The sequence below is a fragment of the Carettochelys insculpta genome, chromosome 28, assembly GCF_033958435.1.
Source record: "Carettochelys insculpta isolate YL-2023 chromosome 28, ASM3395843v1, whole genome shotgun sequence".
NCBI lineage: Eukaryota > Metazoa > Chordata > Testudines > Carettochelyidae > Carettochelys > Carettochelys insculpta.
In genome coordinates, this window is record NC_134164.1 from 2,571,368 (window position 1) to 2,583,743 (window position 12,376).

General features: G+C 54.1%; 1 protein-coding gene across 3 annotated transcripts in view; it reads left to right on the forward strand.

Moving 5' to 3' along the window:
* Nucleotides 1-12,376, forward strand: part of ARHGAP23 (Rho GTPase activating protein 23) — a 108,547-nt gene that overhangs the window by 10,019 nt on the left and 86,152 nt on the right. Inside the window, exon 1 of one of the 3 annotated variants that reach the window (XM_074979076.1) lies at nt 7,979-8,086. The exons of the other annotated variants lie outside the window; for them this stretch is intronic. Coding sequence (XP_074835177.1) covers nt 8,033-8,086 — 54 coding nt within the window. The 5' untranslated portion in view covers nt 7,979-8,032. Of the gene's footprint in view, nt 1-7,978; nt 8,087-12,376 lie in introns of those variants that run through there. 3 annotated transcript variants of the gene reach the window in all.

A 12,376-nucleotide genomic window follows, 5' to 3' on the forward strand; every position in this document is an offset into this window, starting at 1 on the left:
GTCTCCGCCTCTCCTTTCTATGCCTGCCCTTCCCCACCACCCCCACATCCCCGGCTCTGTGCCATCAGTGGCACTGCCGCAGGGTGGGATGAGTCAGAAGATATCCCTCTCTGCAGCTTCTGGTTCTGAGCCCCCCAGGTGAAGCGGGGCAAAGGCAGGCGAACTGGCGAAATTGGGGCGGGAGGTGGGAGGAGCCCGTGAGACAGCGAAGAGGGGGAGATGGGCAACAAGGAAGCGGGGAGAGAAGCACATCAGAGAAGGGGCAGGGGGAAGATGTGGGACAGATGTGAAACAGGGGCAGAGGGAATAGATGGGAATGGGGCTTGGTAGCCCCCATCCCCTGACAATAGGACACCCCAAGCTGAAAGGGGAGCCCCACATTCTGGGGGGGATTGTCCCCCAGCTCTGCTCCTTCCATGGTGCTCCTGTCTGGCTGGAGGAGGGGTGCTTTCCGCCGGGCTACGCCCTGCTGGGGAGGAAGTGACCTGTCACTGGCATCCGACTGTTATTCCCTGCAGCTGGCAGCTGTTGGGAGGGGACAGGTTCCTGATGCCAAGGCTGGTTGCTGGGGGGACTTGGTGGCAGGGTTCATGGACAAGGTTGCTCATAAGGGAGGGCCAATAAAAGTCCCTCGGGGTCCCCTGGGGCCGGGTGGAGGGGAAGGCAGCTGCCATGTGGCCTGCCTGACAGCTGCCCCACTTTCCTTCTCCCTGGGGCCTGCGCCAGCGGCAGGAGCTGCTGGCAACTTTCAGGAATTCTCCCACTGTCCCTGCTGTGGCTGAACCTGCACATCCAAATAACACATGGCTGGATTATCTCCAAAGTTCGGGCCTGGAGCCTCCAGGGTATTTAGGAGCTCCAAGGGGAGTTTGGTGCCTAAATACTTTGGAGGTGGTGAGCCTCAGCTGTCACTTGAGCGTGTACTTTTCTTTTCCCTGATGCTGGGTGCCCAGCTGCTTCCATTGTGATGCTGACAGCCAGGTTCAGAGCAGTGGGTGGCGCCCACTTCGCTGGGCTCTTGGGAAAATCCCCCCACTGTCTGTGAAGTGTGGGTGGTGGGGTGAACCCTTTCTCAAATCTGGGCCTGATCCTGGGTGCTAACCACGGGAACATCTGGCCTTTGGCGGTTAAAACACCAGCGCTTTTCCCACTGTTGCTGCCAGTGTCAACGAGGCTCCCTTTCTCCCTTAATGGAGGCTTCCACCTCCTGGGAATTTCTCAGCCTGGCAGGGGCTTTCCCAGGTTCCCACCCTGGAGGTGCTGACTCACCCTGTCCCTTTGGAGCCAGACTCCATGCAGTGGGATTTCTCAGACAGGGTCTTTAAAACCAACGGCTTGTTTGTTTAAAGATCCCACAGCACTAAAAAGCAGTGGCTTGCCCTGATGACTCTTCTCCTCCCTCCTTTGTGCTGTGCTGCAAATTGCTGATGGCTGCCACCTTCCACCCCAGAGGTGGCCGCATTTCGGGTACCAATAACTGGCAAATCACCATCGTTCTTATTTTAATTCCAGTAACTTATAGGGTGGCCACTGAACAGACAGACAGTGATCAGCAGTTTGTGCTCTGAAGGGCTTGCTCTCAAAGTAGACAAGTCAGATGGAGAGGATGGTGGGAAACAGAGGCACAGAGAGAAATGATGAACCCAGTGTTAGAAAGCAGGTGAGTGACATAGAACCAGGTCTTCAGACTTTCGGGCAAGTTCTCTGGTTACCAGACCACCCTGGTGCTCTCTCCCTTCTGTGCTCCAGAGTTTGGAAGGGGGTTTCGCCAAGGAGAGCCCCAGGAGATGCTTGTTTTGTGTCTCCTCTTTGCCCAGACAACAGTGAGCTCTTTCAGGAGGGGAGGGGCGAGAGCGAGAATTGTTGTTTACTGGCACGCTGTGTTTTCTAATTGAAGTTTCCGTTTCAGTCGGTTTCTGTTGTTTAATCGTCATTTTTTGGTCAATGCCCGGAGGAAATAATTGTTGATATGAACTTGCTTAATTGTGTCATGGAAAATTTATATTAGACGCCTGTGTTTATGTTGCGTGTGTGTGTACATGTGTGTGGGAGAGAGGCCCAGATTTAAATCTTTGACTTGTTACAAGAGGCTTCAGTGAAAAGTTTAGTTAAGGAAGAAAACAAGCGGCTGGACGACAGCAGCTCCTCATGTGGCCATTTGCTCCTTATTAATACGTTATGTTAGTTTATTGTGTCTTCAGCTGCTGATCTCCAAGTGCTTCATAGGAATGAATTAATAACATTTTAGAACCCCTTTTCCACTGTGAGGTAGGACTGATGTCTCTATTTTACAGCTGGGAAACTGAGGCAAAGAAGCCAGGGTCCTCAGCTGGAGTATGGTCAGTGCAATTCCACTGAACTTCGTGGAGCTGTGCAGCTTTACACCAGCTGAGGATCTGGCCTGGGATGTTTAAGTGATCTGCCTAAGGTCACGCTGTGCATCGGTGGCGGAACTGGGAATTGAACCCAGCTTTTCTGCCCTCCTTTAGCTATTAATATGCTGGAGGACAGTGTGGCCTGTTGGTTAGAGGAGTGCGCCAGGCCTCCTGCTTCTGATGAGTCACTTGCTGTGTCATCTCAAGCAAATCACTCGCCTGCTCTGTGCCTCAGTTTGCCCACCTGTTAAACCGTGAGAGACACCCTCACGGTCTGTCGCATGTCATAGCTCAGCCATATCCTTCACCAGCTGATGTTTGTAAAGTGCTTTGAGATCCCAGCTGTTACATGGTGTCCCCAGATGTCCTGGACTGCAGTGTTGTTGTGGCCGAGTTGGTTCCAGGGTATTAGGCAGACGAGGCGGGGGAGGCCTTATCTTTTATTGGACCAACATCTGCTGATGAAAGAGACAAGCTGTGGAGCTCTTCTGCTGGCAGATCTGGCGGGTCGGATCCTCAGCAGCTTTGAAACCACATAGCGCTGTCAAATGTCACTCCTTTTCCCCGGTGGAGGGTCTGGCTCTGCTCTATTAAATCAATGGCGCCAGCTCAGAGTGAGACAGCTCTGAATATTCTGTGCTGCAGGGGGGGAAAATAAAAACGAAAGGAGAGATATCTGCATCTCTCCCTCCTGCACTGACATACTTGGCTTATTTACGTGTGCCAATGCTGAGTTTCCATGGCAACTCTGTCGCCTCCCTCTTGTTCTGCTTTTCGAGCCTTGATCCCCCTGGGGTGGGGAGGGGAAGGATGCTGGGAGGTAAGGGTGCTGTCTCCACATGGCTTAGTGGGGTGGAGCGCAGTCACCCAGTGTTCCCTCTACTTTTTTCTATCCAAGGGGTGGGATAAATTTTATGTGCTCCAGTGCGTGGGCAGCAGCAATAGAAACACACACTGTGGGTGCTCTGCTAATAGCTGGGTGGCATCTGAATCCGCTGGGCGGCTGCCCAAGCGCTCAGCTTACAGGGAACACTGGTGATCACAAGATGTGACCAAAGGCCAAGCCCTGCCCCTTAGGCAAGGTCTATGTTGCATCTGGGAAATAAGCTACCAGCCCAGGTGGACGGACTTTTGCTAGCCTAGGACACCAAAAATAGTGGCATGGCTGTCCCAGCTGATGGTCTATCCAGGCCACAGCTCATCAACACTGCTGTGCAGCCTCGGTTCCCCCACCTGTTGCAAAACTCGGGCTGTGGCTTTTTGATGCCTTGTGCCCACCATGGAGTATTTGAGTCTGTGTGAAAGGTCTTTGGCTTCCCTCCCTGCCTCTAGGGCTGGTCTCTCTGTCTCATCCCGAGCTTCCCTTTGACTGGGAGGGGTAGCTCAGTGGTTTGAGCATTGGCCTGCTAAACCCAGGGTTGTGAGTTCAGCCCTTGCAGGGGGGCATTTAGGGATCTGGGGATGGTGCAAGGTCCTGCTGTGAGGGCAGGAGATTGGACTCAGTGACCTCTGAAGGTCCCTTCCAGCTCTGTGAGACTGGTATATCTCCATATTTAATGAAGATCATGGCTTATCCTTTCCAAACACTGCTCAGACTGAGAGCTGGACCTCTGCAGCCAGCAGCTTATGGACTGAGCTCACCAGTGGGTCCGTGGTAATCCCTGTTTTATCTCGGGTGCCAAGAGCCTGGGCACAGAGAGAGGGAAGAGGATTCTCCTGAAATCACACAGCGACAGAACCAGGAACAGAACCCGCAGTGCCTGACCCTCAGCTGGAAGCACCAGACCACGCTAGGGAAGTTAAATCCTATTTCATTGGTTAACCGGTTAGATGCCAGGCTGGAGTGGCCTCCCTCACTCCTCGCCCCCAGCTCCCCCAGAGCTGCTGGGGTCCTGCAGGGCTGGAGCAACCCCCTGTCTGTGGTGGGTGGGGGACCGCTCCAGCCCCTACCACTTAACCATAACTGGTAAGCCTCAGCCTTTTAGCGGACCAGTTACTTTAACATCCCTAGATTGGGGTGAGCAAACCTCTTACGTCGGGGCCCGTTTTTCATCTCTGCGATTGGCAGGGGCCTCCATCCTGTCAAATGTCATCCAGAGTGGCGGAAATGTCAGTTATGGTCATACACAAAAAAGACCCTTTTGGGCACGCGTGGGAAGGTAAGTTTGTGGAATGGCAGAACGTGACAAGTCGGTCTCTCCGTGTGAATACACCGACATAGAAACAGTCGCAGATTTCAACTTTGTTAATGAGATGGGCGAGGCTGAGACCCAGCAGCTGGTTGTGCTGCACCCCCCTTACAAAATTTCACACTCCCTGGGGGGGGTCGCGCCCCCTCACTTTACTCACCCCTGCCCTAGGCCACCCTTTTGTCTCCTGTGAGGAAGAGAAGCCAGCAGCCCTCCCGACACGTCCCACCTACAAGCACTGGAGCAAAACTTCTGGTTGCAGAACCCAGGAGTCCTGCCTGCTGGTTCCCAGCTTTAAGCCCCAGACCCTGAAGCCCTAGAACCCTGAAGCCCTAACTCTCTGCCTGCACCAATCTCTGGTCTTGTGGCATTTGCTGCCCCCCCCCCCCCCGACACCCTCCCGCCCCAGCTGCCTCACTCCAGCCAGAAAAGACTTCTCCCTCTTTCCCCCTGACTTGTTTTGTTCTTCCTGTCCCATGCCTTTCCGTTTCCTCTGAATTACGTAGCCTGCCCTCTCCGCTCTCCCCCAACGAGGGACTGATGATGGGTTTTAGAGCTGGCTGAAGAGTCTGATGACATCTTCGCAGGCTCAGCCTGTGTGATTCTTCAGCCTACAGTCAGGACTACTGGGTTCTGTTCCCAATTCTCCAGTTACCCCAGTGTGGACCAGCATCACTGCATCCCAGTGACTGAGGTTACACTGGGGTGGGCCCTGGGGGATTCCGCAACACCAGTGCAAATTGGGTATAAAATGTTATCCAACGCAGGCCTCTAGGGCATTAAAAGTCATGGAATCATAGAGTACTAGGACTGGAAGGGACCTCAAGAGGTCATTGAGTCCAGCCCCCTGCCCTCGTGGCAGGACCAAGTACTGTCTCGACCATCCCTGATAGACACTTATCTAACCCGCTCTTAAATATCTCCAGAGATGGAGATTCCAGAACCTCCCTAGGCAATTTATTCCAGTGTTTGACCATCCTGACAGTTAAGAACTTTTTCCTAATGTCCAACCTAAACCTCCCTTGCTGCAGTTTAAGCCCAGTGCTTCTTGTTCTATCCTCAGAGGCCAAGAAGAACAAGTTTTCTCCATCCGCCTTGTGACTCCCTTTTAGATACCTGAAAACCGCTATCATGTCCCCCTTCAATCTTCTCTTTTTCCAAGCTAAACAAGCCCAATTCTTTCAGCCTTCTTGAAGTCTTTGGTGAATATTCCAAACTGTCTAGTTCCGTGACTCTTACCAAACTACTGAACCCCTCTGAGGAGTCTGATTTGTCCTGTGTACCCAGGTTTCAACTCACTTAAAAAGTGAGACCTAGAAGTGCCAAAGTGGCCCAGCCCACTTGTACTAAACACGGCTCACTCTCTCATTTTGACCTTGGAATTATGAAGGAAGTCATTTGGATGACAAACAATGGTTCCTGTTAACCTTTTCTATCCATGTGTGGAATAATTTTATGTGCTTGTGCGAACATGCACCACCCGGAGACACACAACTCTGCCAGTGGGCGCTCTGCTAATCAACTGGGTGGCACTGGAGTTTTCCCTGAGTGGCTATGCAAGTGCCCAGCTTATAGCAAACACTGACAAAGTGTTGTCCTGACCTTTCAGTGTATTGCATATAGAGCAGTATAAACAAGTCTGTCAGTATGAAATTGGAGTTTGTACTGACTTTGCTAGTGCTTTTTATGTAGCTTGCTGTAAGACTGGGCAAATATCTAGATATGTTGATTTACCCCTGGAAGCCCTCTGCCTCTCCCCAGCGCTAATATTTTCGACTGTTGTGTGGCATTATACTGTTATTGATTTCCATTTCCGTCAGTGTTGGCGACTGGGCTGGTAGGTTATTCCTAGCCCTAGCAAGTGGTGGTGGGATATGGCCTGACAAATGAAATAAAGCAGTAATAAGATCTGTTGTTCAGCAGTCACAATTAGGGTTAGATTTTTCAGAATGCCATCTACAGGAGCTTTATTTAACTGCTCTCTCTGCCACTTGTATGGAAGGCCTTGTGACACCCATGTGATGTCTTATCCCCGGTTGACACACGGGGAACGATGTGGAGATTAAGGAACTTGCCCAAAGCAACACAGGAAGTGTGTGATAGAGTAGGGAATTAAATCCAAGGTAGCCCAGTGGTTTCTTGGCTCTCCTAGGATTTGGCAATCTTTCCTCTGATGCCTGCCCCCCAGAAGAGTGGTTTTTGCTCTGCTGAGCAATTGTGGGTGGTTGAGTTTAGCTGGTTTGTGTGCCATGCTTAAAAATTAAGGATGATTTTGATGCTGAATGTGTCTGTCTTGGCCAGTCCCTCTGTCTACCCCAGCTCTGCTGCTGCTGCTGTGTGTGGCGGGGTGTGTGTGTGGGGCGGGGGGGCGGGGTTCTAACCAGGCCATTCTTTGTTTTCTATGCCAGTGCCAGTCTCTTCTCTACCCGTCCCTATGCCTGTCTGCCAAGTCCCGTGTCCGTGCCAGGCTGTGCTCTGTGCATCCCCAGCCCTGTCTTGCCATCTCTCTGTCTGTGCCAGCCACGGTGCATCAGCCCTGTTGTTGGCCCGTCCTGGTGTGGCTTTGAGCCTGTGCCTGGCCATACAGGTTCCCATCCTTCTGTCTGGCCATTCTTGCTCGTGCCTCTGTCTGTCTGTCCATGCCTGTACCTAACTTTAACCTGGCATCTGTGTCCCCCCAAGTGAGTTTGTTGCTTTTTCTCTGCCCGCCCCTGTCCCTCTGTCCTGGTGGCTGGCCCTGTATTGGTCAGTGCTTGTCCCTCTGTCCTGGTGGCTGGCCCTCCGTCTGTCCATACCCCTCCATGTCCTTGTGTCCGTCTCTGCCTGTCCTGGGGTCTATCTGCTGGACTGTCCCCTGTCTTTCTGTCCTGTTGACCTAACCTTGTGTCTGTCTGTGCAGTCCTGGTGTCTGTCTGTCTGTGCCACTCCTTGTCCTGGTGCCTGTTCCCCGGCCTGCCCGTGCCTGTCTGTGCCCTCGCCCCGTCCGCCTGTGCTAGTGCCCGTCCTGGTGTCTGTCTGCCTGCCTGCCACTCCCTGTCCCTCTGTCCTGGGGTCTGTCCCTGTGTCTGTCCCTCTGTCCTGGTGTCTGTCTGTGCCCGTCCTGGTGTCTGTCCCTCTGTCCTGGGGTCTGTCCCTGTGTCTGTCTGTGCCCGTCCTGGTGTCTGTCCCTCTGTCCTGGGGTCTGTCCCTGTGTCTGTCTGTGCCCGTCCTGGTGTCTGTCCCTCTGAGCTGGGGTCTGTCCCTCTGTCTGTCTGTGCCCGTCCTGGGGTCTGTCCGTCCCTCTGTCTGTCCCTGGGTCTGTCCCTCTGTCCCGGTGCCCGCCCCGCCCCGCCCCGCCGGGCGGAGGGCGGCCGCTGGGGCGGGGCGGTGGCGCGCCGGGGCCCGGAGGAGGCGGAGCCGCGGCCGCCCCAGCCCGTCCCCCCGCGCCCGCCCGGCCGCCCGCTCGGTGCCCAGCGCCGCCGCTCCCCGATGAATGGAGTCGCCTTCTGCCTGGTCGGGATCCCGCCGCCCCGGAGCCCCGCGGTGAGCTGGGGGGGGGGGGCGGGGGCGATGGGGGGGTCTCGGCCCGTGTGGAAGTTGTGGGGACGTTGAGGGGCTGGGGGACGTTGGGGTGTGGGGGGGGCATTGGGGGCGGGGTGGGGCGGGGGGGCCGTTGGGGGTGACGGGGGGACCTTGGACCGTGTGGAATTTGGGGGGAAGTTGGGGGTGGGGGCTGGGACTGGGGTCATTGGGGGTGGGGCGGAGGGACACTGGGGGCTGCTGGGGCCGTTGGGGGTGACGGGGGGACCTTGGACCGTGTGGAATTTGGGGGGACGTTGAGGGGTGGGTGCTGCTGCGGAGGGGCTGGGGGCATGGGGCAGTGGGCAGCCTAGGGCAGCTGGGGCTGGGGGGATGTTCAGGGGACCTGGAACTGGGGGGGGTTGGGAGCCTGCGGAGGCCAAGGGGCTGGGACTGGGGGACATTGTAGGGGGTGGGGAGGACGAGGCACTGTGCCTGAGGGCGCACTGGCGAGGCCGGGTTGTGGGTCTGGAAGTGGGACAAGCAGCCGGCCCTGGGGGGCGACTGGTGCTGCTCTGGGTGCCAGAGCAGAGTCGGAGCAGCCCATGGGGCTTGGCACCGGAGTGGCTGCGGGGACTTCGGCCGGCTGGAGGGTTGTGCTGGGAAGTGACCGCCAGGCGAGGCTGGGGCCTTGGAAGCGGTTCCTTTGCAGCTGGGAGGCGGGCAGGCAGCTGGAATCTCAGAAGGCAGCGCTCCGGGGGAAGCTGGTCCTGGGTCTGTCTGTCTGTACTCCCACAGGCTGGCCAGGGGCAGGCTGCCCCGCAGCAGAGACAGCACTGCCCAGGTGACTGCTGCAAGCCGGGAGTTCAGCCCCTGGCGGCACACACCCTGGGAATGGGGAGTTTGCCCATGGCAGGGTGGTCTGGCAGCCTGGTGTTTGTGAGTTGGCTTAACCAGGCCAAGCATCTCGGTGGGATGGAGATAGTCAGGCCTTCTTGTCCTGTACACAAGGTCCTTGAAGGCCCACGCTTCTCATTTCCTCTGCTGGCTTTGTCTCCCCCGCCGACTCCGGGCTGCTCTGTGCTCCTTATCAGCCTGACCCGCCTGTGTGCCAAACCGTCCAGCTCAGCCGCGCAGAGTCAGAGAACGGCCCTTCCAGGACGGGCCTCAAGGCAGCCCCATTTAGCAGGATGCATTTTTGGATTGGCTTTTAACTGTGGGGTTCTGGGAGCTGTTACTGCTTTAAGCAGCATCCTCCCCAACCCTGCTTTGGGACCAGACCCCCAGCTGTTCCCTGGGCAGCTTTGAAACTCCGTGCTGGTCACATGTCCGGTGTGACTTGAACTTACAGTAACTCTGGCGTTGCTTGACCAGATCAGATAGCCCTCGGGGGAGCTGCGCCAGTTTATCCCAGCTGGGCTCTGGGCATGCTTGGAGAGGGAAAGAATTCAGCATGTTACATCCTGTGATAAACCCTGGGTGTCTCACCTCTTCTGCCCACTTGGGACCCAGATCCTGCCTCCTGCTGCTTGTCACTTGCCCTTGACTTCAGCGGATCAGAGAGTGCAGGATCGGGCCCCGTAATGTCTTGGCCCGGCGCTCCTGCCAGTAACGCTCTCCTGCCCTAACACAGCCAAGGTGTTTTCTCAAAGATGCAAATTGGTCAAATGGTTTCTGCCTGGGTGTGACGTGGGAGGAAGCTCAGGGAGTGGGTGTGGGTAGAGAGACAGGCCAGGAGTGCATGGGGTGGGGAGAGAATGAGAATGCGCCCAGGCAGCCACTCCTAAACAGTTTGGGGGGACCTGGCTCCTGCTCCAGCCTGGGAGATTGGGAGTGAGGTTTGGTGGCAGACAAAAATTCTCTGCCTCTTCCTGTGTTTGTTGTGGCCCTTGTGATTCTGGAGGGAGTTTGCTGCCTGGAGTGGCTTTCGCATGGGAAGCCAGACGGGCTGTTGGCATGAGGCTGGCCCAATTTCTGTAGGTTTCAGTGGGGGCCACGCCCTCCTTGCCCCAGGGTTGAGTTCAGTCTGTGTTCCTTTGTTGTGAATTGTGTAACTCGCCTTCACTGTCCACGGAATGGGTCTAAAGTAACCAGCCTCACAGGGCTTGTGAACACACATGCAATGCTTTGGAAGTGAAAAGCACTGTTCACTACCAGTGTGGCGTATTGACTATGGCTGGTGTTTAATCCTCTGTAAGTTTTCGTCTTTATTGGTGAATAACGTGGTGATTTTTCCAATGAGCCTAGGAGCTGAGGTGCCAGCCTAGGCCTTTATTTCACTGTTTATTTATTTATTTTTTTGGGTGCTGTTTGTCGGAAGTTTAATGAGGGTCTCTGCCACCAAGGGAGGCAATGTGGTCTAGTGGTCAGCGCACAGGGAACTGGACATTAGGTGGCCTTGGGTCTGCTCCTGGCTCTGCTACTGACAAGCTGTGTGACTCTGGGTTCAGCTGCTTAACCGCTTGCTGCCTCAGTTTCCCCCACCTGTCAAAAGGGGACAGTGGAACTCGCTTGACTTTTGGAAAGTGCTTGGAAATCTTCCGGGAGAAAGTGCTGTGTCCAAAGTTCTCTCTAGTTCTTTTCCATCCATGGGCAGAATAAATGTTGTTTTGTGCACCACCCGTGGGCATGCATGGTGCCGACTGCTGCCAGCTCTGGGCATTTGAGTGTCTCCAAGTGCCCAGCTTACAGGGAACACTGGCTGGGTCCCTGTTTCTCATTGCTGCTGTTGCAGACTTCTTCACAGCAGGGCCCCAATGTGCCCACAAAAACTGAAGCAACCGGGGGTTCTTGTCTATTTGCTGCCTTCTCTCCCTGCTCACAGTAGCTGCTCTGTAGGCGCTGGGGTTCTTACCAGGTGCTTTTACTATGAACTTGAAATACAGGCAGAGCTTCTGCATGATCCTGCTGTACCACTCTGGGACTGTGAATTTGAAACCCAGCCCTGGGAGCTCATGGGGCTGTGCTGATGTGACTCAAAATCCCTACCCCAGAATGTTTTCCTCCCCCAAAGGGCTCAGTCCTGCTTGGCTTGTGCCTGATGGAGAAATTCCTGCTGTTTGAATGTTAACTAGAGAGCTAACTGTGCATCGGGTCCTGGCACTTGGGGCCCGTTGTGAGTTTGAATTCTGGCGTTCGTGTGTTGCTTGGAGTTTGAATCCACCTGCCTTGAGAGCTACAGACTGGAAGTGGCTGATGATTTGGGACTTCGGTGTGATTTTAAATCATCTTGTGTGCTCTCTTTAATGAGTTGGAACCTGGGTTGGGCTTCTCCCCAGTGGCCTAGATATATACACACCATAACCTGCCTTTTACAAAAGATTTTGGGTGATTTTTTTTTAGAATCCCCCAAATTTAGGACAGAACAATAATTGCCCAGTTTTTCATCTGTAGAAACCACCCCCAAGCCTTCCTAATGTCCGGTTCCCTGTGCACTGATCACTAGACCACACTGCCTCTTGGTGGAAAATGGACTGGTTTAAACAGCACCAGAAAAGAAATAGTGAAGTACAGGGAAAAGCTTACATTTCAGCTCCTAAATTCCCTACGGTCCTTGGAAAATATCTGCCATTTTATACACCAATAAAGAGGAAAACTTTGCAAAGGGAGGTTAGTATCGTCATCTCCATTTGGCCGATGGGGAAACTGAGACACAGGGCAGCGGCGCCTTTACCTTGTGGAGCCAGCGGAAAATGAATTTAGGCTGCCTTCTGGGCTGCAGGGTGGAATGATTGAAAAACAAACTACTGTTTACCAGGAAACTAAGCGTGTGTTTAATTGTATGGATGCGTGAGGGCAGGTGACATTTCTTTGCTTAGAACAGTGTTTATCAATTTGTTTTTTAATAAAGCACCCCTTTAAAAAAAAAGTACCTACAATTTTCGGACACACATTTTTTTTTCCTACCAATGCAACACATTTGTTTAAACAACTTAATCGTAACTGGTTGGCTGGAAGCAATTACCCATAGTCAGTAAACTTGCCATTGTGCTTACGATTGTGCAAAAAGGATAAATAAAAAAATTAGACGAAGGTAAAGTAAATCCAATTTTTTAATCGGGGGGGGTGGAAAAAGTTGAGAAACACTGAGTTAATGTACCCTCTCAAAGAGCTCTGTGTACCTCCAGGTGTACACGCACTGGGGTTTGAGAACCACTGGCTCAGAGTAGAGGCGCAGCCTTCACTGTGTCCCAGCCCAGCACCTGTCTGAGGGGGATTAGCCTGTATGTACTCATGGTGCTCTGCCTGAGGTTGGTTAGCCTTAAACTGGGAAGAATGAGTCACAGGAGGTTCTGCTGGCCTCCCCCACTGATT